This window comes from Rana temporaria, chromosome 1 (genome assembly GCF_905171775.1).
Source record: "Rana temporaria chromosome 1, aRanTem1.1, whole genome shotgun sequence".
Classification (NCBI taxonomy): Eukaryota; Metazoa; Chordata; class Amphibia; order Anura; family Ranidae; genus Rana; species Rana temporaria.
In genome coordinates, this window is record NC_053489.1 from 521,463,405 (window position 1) to 521,486,123 (window position 22,719).

Here is a 22,719-nt window from a genome sequence, read left to right on the forward strand (position 1 = left end):
GGGGGTAAATGGACATAGAGTTGAATGGAGGGTCCGATTGGGTTAGACTGTTCAAGTGAAAGGGGCCTAAGGCTGCTTTCACACTGATGTGCCACGTGCCCCTGTGGCTTTCCTGCAGGTTAGCGGCACTTTGCCATATCCTGCAGGTGTGGTGCACTTTCCTGTGGATCAGTTTGAAAGCAGCCCAGTAACCACTGCAGAACAAATATGCCCAGATATATACACACTGTGATTTCAGTAATAAACTTACCTTTAATAACAGTCTTCCATTCAGGTATTGCCCACTGTTGCCGTCTCATGCAGAGTGTATTTGGTATTTGTGACAGGAGCTAGTGCTCTTCAGGAAGCTTCATTCACAACACTGATGCTCTGGGATGGCGGATCAGCAACCTGCGACCTGGGCTTGCCAAACCACCATCCCCGAGCAAGAGCTCCGCGGGCCACGTCAGAGGGCTCCGCGGGCCACTGGTTGAGCACCTCTGCTCTAAGGCCTTATTCACATGGTATATTGATCCATAAGCCCACGTGAAGGGTCATCTTCAGCTGCCTGGGATGTGTTCTGTCTGGTTGTGGTCCGTGCAGCCAGCGGCCTTTAATGGATTTCAACAGTTTTCTTGCACGCCCCTGTACTGAGCACCTGTGTGGTGTGTTTTTTTTTTTTTTTTTTGCTTAAAAAAATGTCCCTTCACACAGGAGTGTGTATTTTTATGAACTTGTTGGATTGGTTAAATTAAATTACGCCACATTTACACCTATTCTGCCCACGATTTCAACAATCCCAGCAAAGCGTGGGAAGTGTTTACCATTATGTCTCAAAGGCACCCTAAGCGCGGTGTGATTTTTGCCATGATGGCTAGAACTTCTTTTGGGCATCACGCATCCCACTATTTTGCTGCAACAATCGCTGGAGCATCACACCATGTTTAGGGCGCCATTGAGAAATAATGGCATCACAAATGCGTCCCGCGCTTTACTGCAATTGAACAATCGCGGGCAGACATGCAGCTGTTTTGCCCATGATTTAAGACACCCGGCTGCAGCAATATGCTGATCTGAACTCTGTAAGCCCAGGTTCACGCCCGCTTGTCAGTCCCGATTTCAGCCGCGATTACAAAGACATCTGTGCAGGTTTCTGCACAGATGTCAATGTAAATCGCGAGCCGAAATCGCAAAAAGTCGTGCAAACGACTTTTTGAAATCGGTGCAGCGCCACACCGATTTAGGACTGTGCCATTGCTGGCAAATGCCGCCGATTTGACATGTCAAATCACACCAGTGTGAAGGAAGCCTTAAAGGTTAAGTATAACCACTTAAATCATGAACAGAATTGGCATTTCTAATAATTTTTCTTTTTACAATTTTTTTTTTTTTCTGTTTTTAATCTTTCTCATCGGAGCAGACTGGGAACATCAGTTTGAAAGGTTTGTTTGAAAACCATTCCAGCATTCAGTTCCAATGTGTGTGTGAACACTTGTGTACACGGCACATAAACGGTATGTGCCAAGCATGTCACATGCCTGGCCATATTCCAGAGAAATCTTCAGGCACCTGCTTGGAGTCCTGTCACAAATATTCTGGAGCTGGCAGTCAGAAATTAATTTGTGGCTGAGTCTTTGTTTGCTAGCTTTTACTAGCAATGGGGATATTTTCAGCATTTTAATTGAGTGTGGCTTTTGTAATGTATATGGAAAAATAGTGTTGCAGAACTGTGGCACAGTGAATATAAATGTAAAATCTATAGATGCTGCCAATTTGTAGTGTGTGTGTGTGTGTGTGTGTGTGTGTGTGTGTATATGTAATATATATATATATATATATATATATATATATATATATATATAATGTGTATATGTAATCCAACAAAGGGCATACAAATACATTACAACACATGACATCACTTCTGATTTTTATTTTTCCCCTTTCGTACAAGAATTTTTGTGACTTTAACAACCTATTCAATTTCTACTTGCAACCATTAAAGCGATAGTTCCCCCTCCCATTTTTTACCCTTAGATTGAGGCTCATTTTGTCTAGGGGAATCGGCTAGTTGTTTTTAAATCAACGCTGTACTTAGCGTTGTAGAGAGCGATCTTCTCCGCCGCTTCCGGGTATGATCTTCGGGTATGGGCGTTCCTTCTTGATTGACAGTCTTCCGACAGGCTTCCGACGGTCGCATCTATCGCGTCGCGATTTTCTCAAAGTAGCCGAACGTCGGTGCGCAGGCGCCGTATAGAGCCGCGCTGACGTTAGGCTTCTTTCGGCTACTCGTGACACGATGGATGCGACCGTCGGAAGCCGGTCGGAAGACTGTCAATCAAGAAGGAACGCCCAGTCCCGAAGACCCATACCCGGAAGCGGCGGAGAAGATCGCTCTCTACAATGGTAAGTACAGCGTCGATTTTAAAACAACTAGCCGATTCTCCTAGACAAAATGAGCATCAATCTAAGGGTAAACATTTTTTGGAGGGGGAACTACCGCTTTAAGCAAAAAGTCTTGCGATCTGTCGTACGATATTCGGATCGTGTGTACGGGCCAGAAGTCAGAACTAGAGCTCTCCAATCGGCAGGAAGTGTAAGCTTTGCGGACTACAGGGCTATAGGTCTGATTTCAGTGTGGGGCATGTGGGATGTCTGTATAGAGATCACTGCGTCCACGCTAAAATCAAAGGTCCCTCTCTACAGTATGTTGGCAAAGAGAATTTCACACATTTTGTTTTGAGGCACCTGGAAAGTATTTAGCCCATATAAAATGAAGGTTCAGTAAGGCTTAAAAGGTGAGTTTTTAAAATGACTTCCCTGACTTCAAAACTAAACCCTGACACATGGCATCCCTTTATACCTCGTACACACGACCGGTTTTCCTGACGAGAAAGCTGCCATTTTTTAGATTGGTCGGGAAAACCGGTCGTGTGTATGCTCCATAGCAGTTTCCCCGATTGAGAAAACTGCCCACAAAAAAATTAGAACCTGCTCCTATTTTTTTCTCCGTTGTTTCCCGTCCGTCTTTTTTTCTCGTTGTCTTTTTCTCGTTCCTAAGGGGGGGGGGGGGGGGGGACGCGCATGCTCAGAATCAATTATGAGACTGGAGTGCTCGTTCTGGTAAAACTAGCGTTCTAATGGAGATGGTACATTCGTCACACTGTAACGGACGGAGAAGCACAAGGCTGAAAAGCGTGAATCGTCTCTCACCAAACTTGTACTAACGCGAGGATCAGCAAAAGCAGCCCAAAGGGTGGCGCCATTTGAATGGAACGTCCCCTTTATAGTGCCGTCGTATGTGTTGAAAGTCACCGCACTTTGGTCGAGTGTTTTTGACTGAACGTGTGTGTGCAAAGCAGGCTTGAGAGGAATCGCGTTAGGAAAAACGTTGGGTTTTGGCATGTCGGGAAAACCGGTCGTGTGTACAGGGCATTATTGACCATGGTTGCAGTCTTAATCTGCAGGGGGATGGAAAGTGGCAGGGCTTCCCCCTAAAATCGGGGAAATCAATCCCTAAGGATTGCATGGTTGAATTTTGAAAAATCGGAAATTTTGTGCATTTTTGTGATCGATGGTGCCACCATTAATTTTAGACATTCAACCATCCAAGCCTTCAATTTCGCCTCCTGTTGCTACAGAAAAAATTTGGACGCTGGGAATCTTGTTTTTCTTTCCGGGAATTTTTCTTTTCATACATGTGCATTTCTTTTTCGACCTAGTTATCTAACACGATTCTCACATCGATTCGGAAACCCGTTTGTTTTTCAAAAAATTTCCAACATGTTCGCACGGAAATCTGCTGTTTCTGCAGCCCACTAATGATACGAAATTCGAACGAATATTCTTGGATACGATTTTTGAAAAAATTCTTTCGAAATTCGACCCATGTATAATTCGGCATTAGTAACAAATTTAAACTAGACTCGGGCAGACCCAGAGGGCGGGGGTTCTGGTTAACTAGGGTACAATAATTATTTTATATTTTAGTAGGACTGCGGAAATTAACGATTCCACAATTAATCGGTAATTTCTTTGATCGATCAAAATAATTGTGATCGAGTACAAGATCCGCGGATTGAGCTCCGCGGTCTCGCCCATAGGAAAGGCTGTGGCTTCAGCCTAGCTACGGAGCCGCAGCCATCTTGGTACACCCGGCGGCGGCCTATTAGCGGCGCGCTGACGTCATCGTCTGCCTCTGGGAGTGTGCTTTCTATTCTGGGAGATGTGTGGACATTACTGGGGGAGGTGTGTGGACATTACTGGGGGAGGTGTGTGGACATTACTGGGGGAGGTGTGTGGACATTACTGGGGGAGGTGTGTGGACATTACTGGGGGAGATGTGTGGACATTACTGGGGGAGATGTGTGGACATTACTGTTATAATCAAAATATTGGTCGATTGATTTTTTTTAAAAAAATCGATTAATGGAACACGGAAATTTTAATCAGTAACGGCCCTATATTTTAGGGATGGTGGTTAAATGGCTGTCAGTGTTGGGTTCTGTTTAACTGCTTCAGGTCTGCCCCATAGCAGTTTTACTACTACAGGGGCGGCACCTGTGCGCTGATTCACGTATACGGGGCCTTAAAATTTTCCACATTTTGTCATGTTGCAACCAAAAACATAAATTAAGAGCCAATTACCTTGGAAATTGATCAAATGGAGAGCCTGCTGATGTCTAGACTACTTGACAAACCCTTATCTTCCCTATATTTCTGCCTATCGGTATCCTATGCCCGTGCCTCTAACAGTGTTTGTTTAAAGCGGAGTTCCACCCTAAAAACTGACTTTTTTTTTATTTATTTTTTTATTAATGTTAAAAAAAATCTTAATTTAAATTTTATTTTTTTACTCGTATATGGCTGTTACTAGGCAGATTTCGTAATCTGCCTAGTTCCTAGTCTGCGTGGTTCAACTTCCTGTCCTAAGACCCCATTGCCTCCTGGGAAATTATGACACTTTTTCCCAGGAGTCTCTGGGCATTACTGTGCCTAAAAATCCCAGCATGCACCTCTAGGGAAATCGAGGACGACACAGGAACTGGGCTTCTCATGCCCCCAGCAGATATCAGGTAAGTTTACACTGTTTTATGTACCGATCGTGTTTTTTTTTTTTTTTTATATAATTGTAAAAGAATATTGAATGTAATGTGGATTGCAATAAAAAAAAAAAACTATGCCCGGTATCCCGCTTTTAATAAATGGTTGACTGACTTGCCTGAACGTTCTACTGATGACTGGGAAGAATGCAAGGGCTCCTATATCACCAACCAACTCTCAGATATGAACTTGTAAATGAGTGAGTATTTGCTCCCTGTGCTGACCAGAGCAGTACACAAGTACTATCATAGCAGCTTCACTTAGAATAATTTACTGGACAGGCAGAACTTCTAGTTGCTTGCAAGAGCTGCCCATGTCTATAACCAAGATATTGGTAATAAAAATGCCATAATTTTCAAGACACTTCCTCCTGGATTGTTTGTAAAGGAAGCAGGCTTTGCAGACAGGTGCTTCCTGATCTATTCCAAGACTTTCAAGTTTTTTTTCCCCTCAACCTAAAGTATGTGTTTACCCTCCCCTTGAAAAACAACTAAGGCTTGGCGATTTTTGGCCAAAAAAAAATGCGATAAAAAAAAACTTGCTTCACGGTTTGAATCAAGTTTTTTTTTTTTTTCTGATGGACACTGAGACGGCAGTGTTTAGGTGAGGCTGCGGCTGCGGACTAGGCCAGCACCGCGTCCTCGCCTAAAAAATCCTGCCTGCAGCTTGCTGCGATCCTTGGAAAAGGCCGTGCTTTCATGCCTAGTGTGGTCAGTTTTTTTTAAACATGGGAAAACACCAGGGATTTCGCACAAAGGAAGCAATACAAAGCGAACAGGATACTTTCATGCAAGTACATGGTACAGCAGAAACATATCAGGAATATGAAATGTTGGGTTTACATATTCTGTAAGGCCTTGTGCACACTGAGCTCCTCTAAACACCCTTTTCTTTTTAAAGTGGAGTTCCACCCACTTTTACAACTTTCTTAAAGGAATGACAACCCCTCCCACCACTCGATTTTGGATAATTATTATACTTTATTTTTATTTTCTTACTTGCCTTTTATGAAGTAGCTTGTGTACTTCTGTCCCAGCTTCGCCGTGGCCTAGTGCATAATGTCCTCTTCTCCCCCGCTGCCTACTGGGATCTTTGTGTGTGTGGCAGAAGATGACGGGGCTATTCAGGAAGCGATGTGCGACTCGCGCATGCGCTGTAGGTAAGCGGCAGTGAAGCCTAAGGGCTCCGTTAGTTGGAATGGCGGCGCCTGCACCCAATCCGATGGACAGATTGGTGGGGGGGGGGTGGGGGTGGGGGGCGGGGTGGATGCGCGACATCGCGGGCTCCCTGGACAGGTATGTGTTCTTATTAAGTCAGCAGCTACATTGTTTGTAGCTGCTGACTTTAAAAAATGAAAATTTCAGGGTGTGTGCTAATGCATTTTATTGGCCAGAATATTTATTGTGCACATAGGCACAAATGTGCATAATGTATTTGTGCATTCAGGCAGAAAAAACACTAAACACTCCTCTCCTGAACACTGTTTTTTTTTTTTTTTTTTTTTTCAGCTTAAAGGGGTTGTAAAGGAATTTATTATTTTATTTTTTTCCCCCCAAATAGCTTCCTTTACCTTAGTGCAGTCCTCCTTCACTTACCTCATCCTTCCATTTTGCTTTTAATTGTCCTTATTACTTCTGAGAAATCCTCACTTCCTGTTCTTCTGTCTGTAACTCCACACAGTAATGCAAGGCTTTCTCCCTGGTGTGGAGAAAGCCTCTTGAGGGGGCGAGCAGGCAAGTCAGGACATTCTCTACTTTGCAGATAGAGAAAGGAGCTGTGTGTTAGTGGGCGTCCTGACACTCCTGCTCGCCCCCTCCCCCCTCAAGAGGCCTTCTCCACACCAGGGAGAAAGCCTTGCATTACTGTGTGGAGTTAGACAGAAGAACAGGAAGTGAGGATTTCTCAGAAGTAATAAGGACAATTAAAAGCAAAATGGAAGGATGAGGTAAGTGAAGGAGGACTGCACTAAGGTAAAGGAAGCTATTTGGGGGGAAAAAAATAAAAATAATAATAATTCCTTTACAACCCCTTTAAGCTGAAAAAGCTATTTAGGGAAAACATTTTTTTCCTTTTACAACCCCTTTTTTCCTTTTACAACCCCTTTAAAGCTCCTATTTCAAAACTCCTGTAAATGCCAACTGTGTGCAGGCTACCATACAGGTGCATTTTTTTATAGGCATCAGAAAAAGCCATATCGCCACCAGTAAAAGTGGCATTTTTGTTTTTCTCTGTGCGCTTGAGGCCTTATGCAAATCTTTGCACCACGGTGCATTGCATCAGCCAGGGGTTGACAAATTTGCTTGGAATCTAGGAGTCAGCTAAAAAAGTTAGGAGCCAGAAAACGCACCCCGTCCCGACGAGCTTGCGCGCAGAAGCGAACACATACGTGAGCAGCGCCTGCATATGTAAACGGTGTTCAAACCACACATGTGAGGTATCACCGCGATTGGCAGAGCGAGAGCAATAATTCTAGCCCTAGACCTCCTCTGTTACCCAAAACATGCAACCTGTAGAATTTTTTAAACGTCGCCTATGAAGATTTGTCGGCATTCCACGAGCGGACGCAATTTTGAAGCGTGACATGTTGGGTATGAATTTACTCGGCGTAACATTATCTTTCATAATATAAAATAAAATCGGGATAACTTTACTGTTGTCTTATTTTTTAATTAAAAAAAGTGTAATTTTTTCCCAAAAAAGTGCGCTTGTAAGACCGCTGCGCAAATACGGCATGACAGAAAGTATTGCAATGATCGCCATTTTATTCTCCAGGGTGTTAGGATAAAAAATATATATAATGTTTGGGGTTTCTAATTAGAGGGAAGAAGATGGCAGTGAAAATAGTGAAAAATTACATTAGAATTGCTGTTTAACTTGTAATACCAACGGCCACCACCAGATGGCGCCAGCTTACACATCTGTTGGTAATAACTTGTAATACCAACGGCTCACCACCAGATGGCACCAGCTCACAAAAAAAATATATATTTTTTTTTTTTTTTGCCCCCCTTCCAAGCCAAGTCGCCAGGACCCTATTTCTAGTCGCCATGGCGACCTGGCGCCCGGGATTTGTCGAGCCCTGGCATCAGCTATATGCAGATCAATGAATATGGGGTTAACGAGCCCTATAACCGAAAACAAGCAGACCATGTTTGTATTTTTCTGGAACCGTAAGATTGTCTTGCATTCTGTTGGAGTTCCAGCCCCGTCCATTCCTGTATATTGAGGATACACACAGCTCTGTGTGTGTGTGTGTGTGTGTGTGTGTGTGTTAGGGAGTGCTGATGTTCGGATGGTATCCACCTAGTTCTAGTAACTACAATAAGGTTGTTGCTGTTTTATTCCCTAGTTGCATTGTGTTTATCCCTTTTACACTCGGAGCTGATTGGTGCCTTCTATCACTTCTGTACATCTGCAATGCATATTTCACAGTGTGCAGTAATTTATGAAGTGCTTGTCTCGTGTATGTATGGGAGAGCTCCAAATTAGGTGAAAGCAGCTATGAGGAGATGTCATGGCATATTTCACATAATCTGAATTCTGCCGACCGAATGAATTTTCCATCTTGGGCCTGTATATAGTGCGTGCCGAGAAGGTTTCAGCATGTAACGTATACAGGCTTTAAGAACAATATTATGATGGGATATGTGAATAGAGAGAGATGACATACCAGAGCGCACCCACGGTCTAGAGGAGCACACAGGGAATCCATTGTTGTATGGCCACACTGCTAAAAACACACATCCTCTGTGCTTGTCACTTCGTCTTCCACTCGCCTTCCATCACAACAATGGCGCGCTTTATTAATGGGAAGAGCTTGTTAGTATGAAAAGCAAAAGATTATTGCAGTTCATTAACACTTGAAGACGCAAGTCAGACGTCTGATGGGTAATTGGATAAAATATAAGGATAGTTTGCTTCCTCTTTAAATTATCTCAAAAGACAACAACGTCTTCCTCTTTTAATTGTACCTACTGGTAAGCCTATAGTAAGCTTACCTGTAGGTACTGTAAATATCTCCTAAACTTGCACCGTTTAGGAGATATTTACTATATACTCTGCCGCTGACATCGGCGCATGCGCCCTGAAGCAACAGCCTGCTCGTGCCGTTTCTTCAGGACCCTGCTGTTACTGGTGGCATGCGTGGGAGTGACGTCATCGCGGCTCTGGCCAATCACAGGGCCGGAGCCCGCAAACCCGAAAGCAACTCCGGGAAAGATGTCGGCCGTGTGCACGGCAGAGCATCGTTCTAAGGTAAGTATTTCATTCCATTTTCTTTTCTGAGCAGGCAGATGACAGGTCTGTCTTTGCACAGGTCTGACTTCCTGCTCGCTGCAGTGGGTGGACCATCAAGTCTGCGATGCCCAGTCTGAACCTCCCAGGGAGACAGTGCTCCCCTCCTCCCATCACAAGCCTAGTTGGAGCCGACAAGTTCACTCAAACCATTTAACCCCATACATGCTAGGCAACCACACAGGCAGGCAGGGGGTACAGATCTCACTAGTGACATTATGAAGGCACTGTGACAGGCCAGACTTCAGAGATCACTATTACCTATGCTGATCACCGGAGACCCACAGGGGAGAGAGATTTTTATAGTCTTTCTTTATAAGCAGAAGAGAAGAAGGAGCTGGCTGTACAGACTTAAAGGAACACTAAAAGGTTTGTTTTTTATTAGATCAATTGATTGCTGTAAGCTAGAGCATTTAAATATCACTTACCTCGTCTTTCCTTTTGACCTCCAAAATACAGTAATCCAGGTTTGAAAATGCCATTTCCTGTCACTCCTCTTCTTGCTTTCCACCAGCATCTGAGCTGTTTTGCATGGTGGAAAGCAGAATGTGCTCACCCCCTCCCTATGACTACAGCCCTGCGTGAAGATGCTCTCTTATCCCTCACAGGCATGGAGGCTAAGCCTAATGGGAACTGTAGTTCCCATTAGGCCGTGATGTAGCAAGAATGAATGCGCACCGCAAACCAGGAAGTCAGTGAGAATAATGATTCAGGAGTGACGGAGGTGAATAAAACCGCTCGATTTCAACAGGTATCAAACTAGTTATAATGCAAAACATTACTTTTTGTCTTTACAACCCCTTTAACCCCAGAACTGTGGGTTAGTGAGTGCCATTCACTTGGCATGATCACATGCGAGGAGAGGATATGATGCAATCCCTAGTGTAATACCTCTTTGACGGAATGCATTTTTTGAATTTACAGAGACCACTTCCTGAAAATTCAATTACTTTTCTCTTCAATGGTAAGGAATTTCACAAATGTAATGACTGTTTAGTGTTTTGTATAGGGGGTGTACTAATGGGGTAATTTTTTTTTCTTTTTCTTTTTTGCCGATCCCTTAGTTCTGCTTTAAGCATTTTAAATTTAATTTTGGATAGGTATGATAAAGTTTCTTTTTAAGCACTACAGCTTAATGAAGGACCGGCCTCAGCATGTCAATTAGACAGAGAAGGGTCAGCAGTGCAATCAAATTGCAATCTTTGTTTACCCTCCTGTTGGCATGTTCACAATGTTAGACTGTTTGCTAAGCCCCAAAAAGGCACACCCCAATTTGTTTCTAGTGCTGGTCCTCTATCTCCCAGGTTTTTTTGTGGAGACCAATATAAAATAGGGAAACGCTACCCTTTGGCTGCTCCCCAACACTTATCTCCTTTACCTGAACCCTAATAGTAACCCTCGGTGCTACCCATCAGGTTGTCCTGAATTAAATCCAATTTGATTTTTCAGTTATGCTCTTCCCCACTTTTGGGGCTGCATTTGAGAAACCAATAGACTAAGGCCAGGTTCACACCTATGCGAATTGAGTGCGGCTTAAACCGCATCCAATTCGCAGAACATTTCAAAATACATTGTTTTCAATGAGGCTGGTTCACATATGTGCGATGCATTCGCACTGCGCATTGCCGCCAAACCGTGTGCGTTTTTTTAGGTCTTGTGGTGCGGCTCAGGTGCGAATTCAGTCCCATTATCTTCTATGGGTACGCAGCTGAATTCGCAGATGAGCTGAATGAGACAAATACTAAAGAGAAATGAACACAATACACTCCCCCTCCCCCTTCCCTCTCCCAGGTCTCCAAATTCGCAGCTAATCTGCAGCTAAAATGCAATGGATCTGCTGAACACTTCTCTGATCTCTCTGCAGAGATAAGAGAGCTGAAATTCGCACCGCACTAGTGTGAGCCCAGCCTTAATCTTTATTGTTTCTAATTTGGGAGGCATTCAGCTTTGCTGGAGTTTCTCAAGCAATGTTTCATCCAACAACTGATTTGTCTCCAAGTGAAATTCCATGGAAGAACTTGTTGTGCGAAGACATTGCAACCTTTGGCACTGCAGCTGCAGCTCCCTGCATCTTCTATGATTCTTTTCTAGATTTACATGAACTAGCTTGCATGGGAAATCTAATGTGTTTACATGGAAATACCCATTTTGCATCATTATAGGAATATTTTCTATTTGAGAAATTGAGGCATTATATCTTATATGAATAAATATAGTATAATTACTGCTCTTTTATACTATCCACGTCCACCTATGTTACACTTTCTTGATTTATTTTTTTATTTTTATTTTTTGCTAGAAACTTGCTCTTTGCTGCTTTTTGAACTGGCAGTGCTGTACTGTATTTGGTATTAGAAGACCGAGTTATTCTATTTTTTTTTTTCCCCAGCACTCCCATATTTGAAATAATTCAAGTTGGACTTACCGGTAACTTGTTTTCCAGAAGTCTTCCAGGACAGCACCTTGAGAGATGGTGACTCCACTCTCAACCATGGGAAACGCCTTCTTCCTCCAGATCTTTAAAGGGAGGTACCTCCCTAGAATAGCTCAGTTGTCTTAGAGAAAACTCCGGCTGGAACACAAACGCATACGTTGGTCACAGTATAGCATCTTAAAACACTCGGGGGTGGGTCGTTGCTGTCCTGAAAGACTTCTGGAAAACAAGTTACCGGTAAGTCTAACTTGAATTTTCCCAAGGCATCTTTCAGAACAGCACTTTGAGAGGATAACAGAGACTTGCCCCCTTAGGGTGGGACAACAGCTTGTAGGACCGTTCTGCCAAATGCCTGGTCACTGGCAGATGTGAGGTCCAATCTGTAATGCCGCACAAACGTACGGTAGTTTGACCACGTTGCTGCTTTGCAAATTTGCTCAGGGGTGGCACCAGCTCGCTCTGCCCATGTGGTCGCAAGTGCTCTTGTTGAATGAGCACAGATTCCTACTGGTGGCACTATGTCTGTGTGAGAGTAGGCCTCCAGAATAGATAACTTTAACCATCTGGCCAAGGTAACTTTTGAAGTTTGGCAACCTTTTTTGTTGCCTCTAAAAAGAACACTGTGCGTCTGAAGCTCTCTGTTATTCCTAGGTAGCATAACAAAGTCCTCCTTGCATCGAACATATGAAAAAAAGTCCTTGTCCCCTGAGGGATTTGCACAGAAAGTAGGTAGTACAATATCTTGGGATCGATTAACTGTTGAAGCTACCTTTTAGGTAAAAATGTTGGATCTGTTCTTAGAACAATTCTATCTGAAAACAAAGATAGATAAGGTTCCCTTATTGACAGGGCATGTAATTCACTGATCCTGCGCGCTGATGTGATGGCGACCAGGAATAAAGCTTTTAAGGTAAGATCTCTGAGAGAAATGGCTTTCCTGCCAGGGATTGTAGAACTACCGAGAGATTCCATTTCGGGAAACCTTTTGATCTGAGCCGGTCTAGATCTTGTAAGGGCTTTGAAGAACCTAGCTACTAGTGGTTCTGATGCCACGGATCTTTCCAGAAACACTGAAAAAGCAGATACTTGTACCTTTAAAGTACTGATTGCCAGTCCCTTATCTGCTCCCTCTTGAAAAAACTCCAAAATGGACCTAAGCTTATTTGGGTCTTGACCAGATAAGTTACACCAGGAAGTATACACTTTCCGCACTTTGGTGTATATGGCCCTCGTCACTTTCTTCCTGCTTTCTAGTAGTGTAGAAACTAAACGGTCTGAAAACTTTTTTCTTTAAGAGTTGCCTTTCAGATACCAGGCTGCAAGGGAGAGACTGGACACATCTGGATGAGTCACAGGACCCTGTATTAACTGATCCTGCCTGAGAGGTAGATGCCAACATGGCTTGGTCGCCATTCCCAGGACCGTCGAGAACCAAGCTCTCTTGGGCCAGTACGGGGTGATCAAGATGACCGGTACCTTCTCCCTCTGGATTTTCCTTAGTGCTAAAGGGATTAACTGGAACGGGGGGAACACGAAGCACAGGCGAAACCTCCAAGGGTGCGCCAGAGCGTCTATTCCTAGAGACCCGTCCAGTCTGTTTAGGGAAAAAATTGAGGTACTTGAGAATTTCCCTTTGAGGCAAACAGGTCCACTTCTGGCCGACCCTACTTGTTGGAGATTTCCACAAAGACCTTCGGGTTCAGAGACCACTCTGACTCCTATATCTGATGTCTGCTCAGGTAATCCGCCACCCTGTTCAGGGACCCCTTTTAGATGTATAGCTGAAAGGGACCACAAGTTCTTTCTGCCCATAGAAGAACTTTTTCTGCAAGAATTTGCAGAGGTCTGCTTCTTGTGCCCCCCTGCCTGTTTTAGGTATGCCACTGCCGTGGCGTTGTCCGTTAGCACCTGAACAAACATGGTGATTTTGAAGATCCAGCGCAAACTTTATTAGGGCCAATGCAATCGCCTTTAGCTCTCTCCAGTTTGAGGATCTTTTTGACTCTTCTTTCATCCAAGACCCTTGGATGAAATTTTTTCCTAAGTCGGCTCCCCATCCCCATGCACTGGCGTCTGTAGTCAGTCTCTTTTCTACAGGAAAGGACCACTCCAGACCTCTTGAAAGGACCTCCTGATTTTTCCACCAATAAAGTGACCTCTTCAATCGTGATGGAACTTTTTTATCTGAGTGTCTAGGGATACGAGATTGTGATCCCACGACCTCAGGAGAAAGGCCTGTAGGCATCTGAAATGTAGTCTTGCCCATTGAATGGAAGGCATTGTTGAAGTCAGGACTCCTAATGCCGACATTACCTGCCTTATTGTTATAGGCTGGTTGGACTGTAGCCGCCACACAGCGTCCTAAACTCTGACCTGGTCCACTTCTGGCCGACCCTACTTGTTGGAGATTTCCACAAAGACCTTCGGCTTCAAGTCTAGGATTTAGAGTTTAGTCCCAAAGTTACATGAATAGCCCCAAGTAAGCTATCTACCTCCTCTAGGGATAATTTAAACCTTGAAGGGGAAGCTGCTGACTCCTCTCCTGAGTCCTCTGAATCCTCACTAGGGGGTACCTGGTACTGTCCTTCCCTGGTGACAGGTTCTTCAGCAAAAGGTTCTACCGCTGGTATGGTCACCAACCCCTGGGAGGACTTGGGAGGCCTGAGAGTCAGCCTGGGTAACTAAAGAGTCACGAAAAGTTTGAATCGTGGCAAATGGTTCCTCCTTTACAGAGGACATCAACTCTTCTTGTACAGAGGCTGATTCCTCCTGAACTAAAGATATGCAGGTGCTGCATAGTGCTTTCTTCCAATTCTCTCCCATCTTTGCCCTACACAAAGGACATTTCTTTTTTGGGTCAGAGCTGTTGACCTGGAGAGAAGAAAAAAAGAGGGAGAAAGCAGGATAATTCTTAGTGAGACCTAGTCTCCATAGGTGAACCCCCCTCACAGGTGCACTAGGAAAGGAAAGTTAACTTCCAGTGCCCAGACAGGCCCCTTGCCACTAGGGGGTATAGAAAAAGACACTGGAAAATACAGGTAAGAAAAAGGCAGATTTAAACCGCTGCCTCCTACCTGAACCTTGCTGGTGCCTGTGCCTGTCCCCACCGCTGTAATCTTTGCGTCCTCCATTAGCAGTGTACAGCGTCAAACAGTGGCTTTCGCGCCATTCCCCATCATATGCATGCATACAGTCTTCCATGTGACGCTCTGTTCTGCGAGCCCCTACTGTACCTGCATATTCATAGTGAGAGCGAGATGCTTCCACACGTTTAATTTTAAGCAGCTTCGATCAATGGGAGATCTCTCATCACCCCACTAGCACACAGAGCAATAATGCTAATGCGAACAGGGTGATTAGGGTGTGCCCAGGCACACCTGGCACACCCTGTGCGCACACCTATGCTCTGTCATACGCCTGTCATATTGTGGAAGTCTCCTACTACTGATACCGAGCTCCAGGAAAGCGGGGAGATAATGGATTTGTTTATTTTCATCCAGTACTGAATTTTACACACAGCGCAGTCCTATCTGTCAGAGCAGGGGACCTAATTTATTTATTGGTGCAGTTAAATAATACTTGGTTCTTGTCCCTCCTCAAGCATGTGATTGACCAGTAAAACGAGAGAGAGATCACACTGATGAACTCATCTTTCTGTCACTGTGCTCCTTTCACTGATCAACATGTCCCTTGTGAGCATCTGCAGGACAAATGACTGACTCCTTGTGCTTCCCCTCCCCCTCCTGTTCTGAGCTCTGCTGTATAGGGGATTGCAAGAGGATGATATTGGGTCAGGTGCAGGGACTTACAAGGCTTGCGTCAAAAATAAAAACAAAAAGTGTGAGGTTCCCTCGAACCTAACCCTTATGCAAGCATGCAGCCCGGCAGGCCAGGAAAGGGGGCGGGGAGCGTGTCCCCCTCCTGAACCATACCACGTCCTGAACTAGGGGGTCCCTGATTCTGGTCACCCAATGTGAATGAGTAGGGGTACCTCCTACTCATTCACCTAAAAGTCAAATTATGAAGGCAGATTCCAAAAAGACACCCCCACAACCATCGGGACAGGGTTGTGGGGAAGAGGCCCTGTCCTCAACAACTTGGGGACAAGGTGCTTTGCCAAAGTACCCCTCCCCATGTTGAGGGCATGTGACCTGGTTATGGTTCAGGAGCCTTTCTTGGCCTGCATGCTCAGATAAGCATCTGGCATGGATTTGTGTGTGTGTGTGGGGCTCGCACCATTTAAGAAAAATGTTTTTTGGGCATGGAGTCCTTAAAATCCATACCAGACCTGAAAGGTCTGACTGCTCATTTGTTTATATTCAGCAGAGATTAAGGACAGCAGAGTCACTGGTTGTTGGAATGCTATCGGATGCCGGCTCCCTAACCAGTACAAAAGTACTAAAACACAAAAAAAAAATGCATGTACATGCATTTTCGGTGCATCTCCATTTAAGTCTATGGGGCACCATTGATTTCCAGTGTCATGCAATTCTGAGACTCTAGTAAAAAAAAAAAAAAAGTTTACACAGATATACTGTACCATTATAAACACAATCGCTTTGCTGTCCTGCATTGTCACCTTGTCACAAGGTCTTTTCTTGGAGACTACAGCTGGCTGATTAACACACATTGCATAGTCATCGTCCACTGTTGTCACCATCAGGGGGTCTGCCCATGAAGCCATTACTGGGGTGCATGCATGTAGGCAAGAGATCAGCAGATATTGATCTAAGAATGAAATGACAGTTAAGTATACACAATGCTTCAGTCATCGGGTTTACATGTACTGTAAATGGGTTAGGAATTTCCTCACCTATAGTTGTGCACCTGCCACTGTATACAGTCGTTTCTTTTTACCTTTTGTGATTGATTTGTTTTACATACCACAACCAGATGTAATGTATCCTGAGGATTGTTGTATACGTTTCTGTTTATTATTATTATTACCTTTCCTTGTTACAGAAGACCTGCTTATGTGAGAAATAGATTGTTGTGTGTATTTTTAATGACAGAAATAAGGGGCTGGACAATTTTTGAAATCTTTCTGAAAATGCTATACCTTTCACTCCGGTCAAGGTGGGTAAAAAAAAAAAAAATGGGGTTCTCCCGATACCACTTTAAGACAGAGTACGAGTACCGATACTTCAAGTACTCGCCAATACAGATCATTTTTTTTTTTAATGTCATGTGACGCGCTGATAAATGGCACTAAAAGGTGGCACTGATTATGCAGCACTGATGGCTGGCAGTGGCACTGATGGCTGGCACTAAAAGGTGGCACTGATTATGCGGCACTGATGGCTGGCAGTGACACTGATGGCTGGCAGTGACACTGATGGCTGGCAGTGGCACTGATGGATGGCTGACGCTTATGGGCAGGCACTAAAAATAAATGACATAAGAGGAAAAGAAAGGAATCTAAACTATCTTTCTATGCTGCCTGCGACGCCCATCTTGGTACACCCTGCACTCGGCCACATAAAAGCAGCAGCAGACGTCGTGTTACACCCAGCCCAAACTATATGGGCTGGGTGTACCAAGATGTCCGCTGCTGCTTTTATGTGGCCGAGTGCAGGGTGTACTAAGATGGGCGTCGGCACTCGGGATGTTCAAGCACTGACTGTACAACGGCAACACAGAGTGTCACTTCAGTTACCGAATGTGATGGCTCCGGTCACTGATGGATGATGCGGCTGCCCCCTCCACCCCTGCTAGCTTACCTGCTTGAGGACTCGCTCCTTGCCCACAGACTCTGCCCGCTGACTTCCTGTTCCACACCACCTCTCTCATATTCCAGGTATCTGATCAGGCATCGGAAGCATTTGCGCGAGTACAAGTACTCACGCAAATGCTTGGTATCGGTCCCGATAATAGTATCGGGACAACCCTAAAAAGATCAACGTTATTTTAATAAAATGCTTTTGGAGTAAAAATGAATCTAAAGATATTTGTTTTGTATTTAAGATACATTAATCATTTTTAGTATATTCTGCATGAAATGAAGCTTAGTTATGTAGCATGAGGCTGTTTATTCTGCAATATATTTTTGGTAAACCCAATGAATCCAAGCTCGGCAAGCTGAGATATTGCTGTTTTACTAACCTGACAGTAAACCTAAATAGTAAACCGGGTGGATTTTATTTAAATCGCTAGTAAAAATGCTTGATTTAAATCAATTCATTTTAAATCATGATATTTTTAAAAGGGCATCTGTCATCTCTGTCCCGCAGCAGCTCTTCCTCTGACCGTCTGTTGACTCATCAGTCTCATTCACTTTAATAGGATGGCTGGTGATGCAGCCGTGACACAACAAGGTGGCAGCAGGTCAGTGGATGCCCGCTAACAGGCGCTGAAACGATGGATCTGAAATGACAGGTGCTCTTTAAATGCAAAGACTCATTCTTGCTGGTAGTTAGAATATTTATCTGCAAAGAAAATGATGGGAAATCCCAAATTTTACAGTTGTCTTCAAACAAGAGGTGAAGGGAAATGTGGGAACCTATCCCAGTTACAACAGTCCGACAGCTGAATTCCCTCCATTTGTAAAGTGTTTCCACTCACTTCCTCTAAGACCCCATTCACATCTAGGCGTTTTTACGCCTGTAGCGCTACGCCGCTGCCGCCAGAGGGCTGAAAACAGATGTCCCTCTATGGAGATGGTTCACATCTCCACGCCGAACGCCGGACGCCTGTCGCCTGCGGCGTGAAAAAAGGTCCCGGACCTTTTTTTCAGGCGTCTTCGAGCGTTCGGCTAGGAGATGGCAATCATCTCCATAGAGGGGGTCATCTTGGGGCACATCTAGGCGGACAATACCGGCGTTTTGTCGCCGCAAATCGCGGTACAAAACACCGCTATTTTTACCGCGATTTGCGGCGACAAAACGCCGCGATTTCGTCCGTCTAGATGTGAATGCAGCCTTACTGTTCCAGGACAGGAAGTGAATGGAAATCTCTCGGACACGGCAAAACATAAATAAAATTGACAGGTGCGCTTACCCTTCTGTGCTCTAAAACTGATAACGTTTTGGCTGTAAATATATAAACTTTATGCTGTCATCCGAATTTAAATATCTTGATTAAAAAAAGTGTATTTTATAATTTTTATTTATTTTTTTACTTTGCAGACTTATCCACAGCTCAGAGAAAGTTTGCCACTTCTCTCCGCGATTTTAAATTTGAATTTATTGGGGATGCAGAAACGGATGACGAGAGGTGTATAGGTATGTTGCCCTGAGAATCATCCTGTTTAGTTGGCACTATATGTGGCAATATGCTTTACATGTTACTCCATTGATCTGCTCTTTTTTTGTAGATGCATCTCTTCAGGAGTTTTCCAATTTTCTAAGAAACCTTGAAGAGCAAAGGGAGATAATGGTAAGATGACAATCTAATGTAATGTTAATGTATTACTCATATTTGTTCAAATATTGTCTACCAAGTCATATCAGGGGCCTGTTTTAGTTTTGTTCATTCTGACAATGAGCAATTGGATTATACTGTGCTTTCTTTTTTTTTTCCTATCAGTTGGGTGACATATATTATGTCATGTTGAAACTAAATGGCCTGTCACTCGCTTTTTTCTCTCCTGTGTGACTTGATCTCTGCAGCCCTCGTTCTTCAATCTAATACACTATGTCAAAAGTATTGTGACGCCTGCCTTTACACACAACTTTTAATGGCATCCCAGTCCGTAGGGTTCAGTATTGAGTTGGCCCACCCTTTGCAGCTATAACTGCTTCAACTCTTCTGGGAAGGCTGTCCACAAGGCTTAGGAGTGTGTCTGGGAATGTTTGACCATTCTTCCAGCAGCGCAGTTGTGAGGTCAGGCACTGATGATGGACGAGAAGGCCTGGCTTGAAGTCTCCGCTCTTATTTATCTCAAATGTGTTCTATCCGGTTGGGGTCAGGGCTCTGTGAAGGCCAGTCAAGTTCCTCTACCCCCAAACTCGCTCATTCATGTCTTTATGGACCTTGCTTTGCGCACTAGTGCGCAGTCATGTTGGAACAGGAAGGGGCCACCCCCAAACTGTTCCTGCAAAGTTAGGAGGATGAAATTGTCCAAAATGTCTTGGCATGCTGATGCCTTAAGAGTTCCCTTTACTGGAACTAAGGATGAGCTCTGGCTTGTTCGCATAGAACACGTGCAGAGCCCTCCAGGAAGTGTGCACGGCGCTGCGCTAATAACAGCCAGGGAGACATTTCACGATCCCCGCACCAGAGCATCGGGACAATGTCTCCCTGGCTGTGATTAGCACAGCGCCGTGTTCACTTCCTGGCGGGCTCTGCACGTGTAATATGCGGACACGCCGGAGCTCATCCTTAACTGGAACTAAGAGGCCAAGCCCAACCCCACACCATAATCCTCCCCTCCCACCAAATGGTTTGGACCAGTGCACACACAGCAGCTACATTGTTTAGTAAAGGCAATGGTTCATTTTGGGTAAGCTTAGCCCAAACAAACTTTTTAAAGTATATTAAAATGTGGAACTTTAATTTACAAGCAGAGAGCTGGGGACAAGGGTGAGTTTCTCTTGTAACTAAAAGGGGCATGTCAGGGACTAGGCTTGCAGCATGCTGGAGAAATGGGCAGAAGAAGCAGTCTCCTAGCTGGAACATCTCCAGAAAAGGGAACGTTGCCCTGAATAAAGGTATTCTGACTTCTCAGCACATAGGCTGATTTTCAAATATTTATTCTTTGTATCCAGGTAAACCACTTGCAAACAATAATTTTCGAAAGACCTTGAGAGTACAATCTTTTTTTCTAAATTGCCCACTGCCCTTTATCTCTTAGGGACCTTGGGTACAAGATATCCTCCAAATCATTCTGTGCTTACCCCTCCTCCAAGCCAGGGCACTCCAGCCCTCATTTTGTTGCAAGGTGGAAAAGGAGGAGAGTTGGGCAGGCTATAGATGTTGCGATTTTCTTTCCTGCAACCACAAATTGCAGAAAAATAAATCCCTCAATTCCCCCATCAACAGTCATTTTTGAAGGGGAAATCATTACCACAAAGCTATTGTGTTCTCCTGGCGGGAGGGCATGGGGGGAAGCTGTCTCTGCCGAGAGAACACAGTGATTACTGGTAGCAGCTATAGCCGCTGGCAATAATTGCATGCTAAAAATCTGACATGCTGGTTGTACCGGAGTCGGTCAAAGTAGGGACTTGGGTACAATCAGCCTGCCCATAGATGGTTTGAAGCTTGGCCAGTACCTGCTTAACTGTCTGAGATTCGAACCATCTATGGCCAGCTTAAGTCTGTTGTAATGACAAATAACGTAGAGCTGGAAATTGTGATACACGTACACAACTTTACATGCAGAGCTTTTAGAGAAATAATTGTACAGCAATCTGATAATGCTGGCATCTACATCTGCCTTTTCATGTCTGTCTAGCTTTAATCATAGACCACAGCTCAGACCGTGCTGTGCTTTTAATTCCCTGTTGATTGTACGGATCTCTCTGTTTCATCAAAATTGTAATTTTCATGAGCTGTAACCATTTGTTTTTGATTTGCAGTCTATATAAAAGATTGGACTTAATCCATAGTTTGTCTGACTGTAATGCACATTCTTCTGTTGTATATTCATGTGTGAGTCAAGAATAACTGATGTCTGTCAGGCTGGCTTTATGGAGACATGTATTCGTCATAAAAAAATAAATAAAAACAATTAAATTCTATCTGCATGGATGCCATACAGTGGCAATAAAGGTCAGGTATGAATATTTTGCACATGGTTATATTGGTCCAGCTTGGACCAGTATACCTATGCATATACCGTACCTTTTCGGAAGCTGAAAATAACTGTAGTACCCCTTCTCCAGTGATCTCCACTAGCTCCTGGTTCATGCACCAAGCAGCTGCCCTTGACACAGGAGGTCACCCACTCAACACAGGTGCCATTCAGAGATCACTTTGCATTCTTTAAAAGATATGCAACACATTCTCTGTATGGACGATATGAAGAGGTGGGTCAGCACAGGACTCGGGCGCTAGCGAAGATCACTGGGGTAGTGATACCCATTGAAGTTATTTCCAGCTTCTAGAAGGATCCCACAGATATGGTATATGCATAGTTATATTGGTCCACGTTGGACCAGTGTTAAAATGGCTATACTGTACCTCCTCCACGCTGTCAAAAACTACTTTGCCGGTGGGGATCCGTAGGATGTTCCCTCAGAGCACAGATAGGTGCTGGAGGTGTGGGGAGGAACCAGTCCTCCCACATCTTCTGGTCTTGTCGCCTCTTGCTCTCTTACTGGGCCGAGGTTCACTGCATTGTTCAAATAGTCACTGACCGAGAGTTGCCTTGGACCCCTGTGTTCTTCCTCCTTCACCACCACGAGATTCCAAGCACGATCTACAGAAAATTCATCCTGCCTCCCCTGCTCACAGCGGTGAAGAGCTGCATCTCTCTGTGCCGGAAGCAGTCACAGCCACAGTGGTGGCCGTCTGGTTAAAAAGAGTAGCCAAAATCAACACGATGAAGGACTTGGTGGCCTTGGAAAGGGGCCTATGTGAGAAATATCTCAAAAAGTGGTTTTAATAGCACAAGTTTGTTTACTCTGAAGAGCATGCAGAACTGTTAACTTGACTTTCCAGGGGGTTAGGATGACTTGATGGGCTCCCCGGGGATGATTGGGGGTAGCTTCTACTCTCCTTTGTTGCTTGACCCCTGGGGTCGTACCTACTCTTTCTACAGTCTGAGTTAAATGGTGTTAACCATCAATTGTGCGGGATGTAGAGACTTCCTAGGTCCTGAAGCCCCATGTCTGGATTGGTTTCTATATGTCTAGAACAGTGTTGACAACGAATTGTTTGCACATGTGGTCATGTACGTGGAAGTGATCCATTGGATGTTTACCAATAATAGTTTTGGCTGAGTTGTCCTTTTAATTGCTTGTTCGCACCAGATA

General features: G+C 44.3%; 1 protein-coding gene across 3 annotated transcripts in view; it reads left to right on the forward strand.

Annotated features, from left to right (window-relative positions):
* Positions 1-22,719, forward strand: part of ARHGAP10 (Rho GTPase activating protein 10) — a 333,889-nt gene that overhangs the window by 75,287 nt on the left and 235,883 nt on the right. For all 3 annotated transcript variants that reach the window (XM_040331859.1, XM_040331844.1, XM_040331851.1), the window contains exons 2-3: positions 18,931-19,026; positions 19,119-19,180. In XM_040331859.1, coding sequence (XP_040187793.1) covers positions 18,931-19,026; positions 19,119-19,180 — 158 coding nt within the window. The remainder of the gene's footprint in view (positions 1-18,930; positions 19,027-19,118; positions 19,181-22,719) is intronic.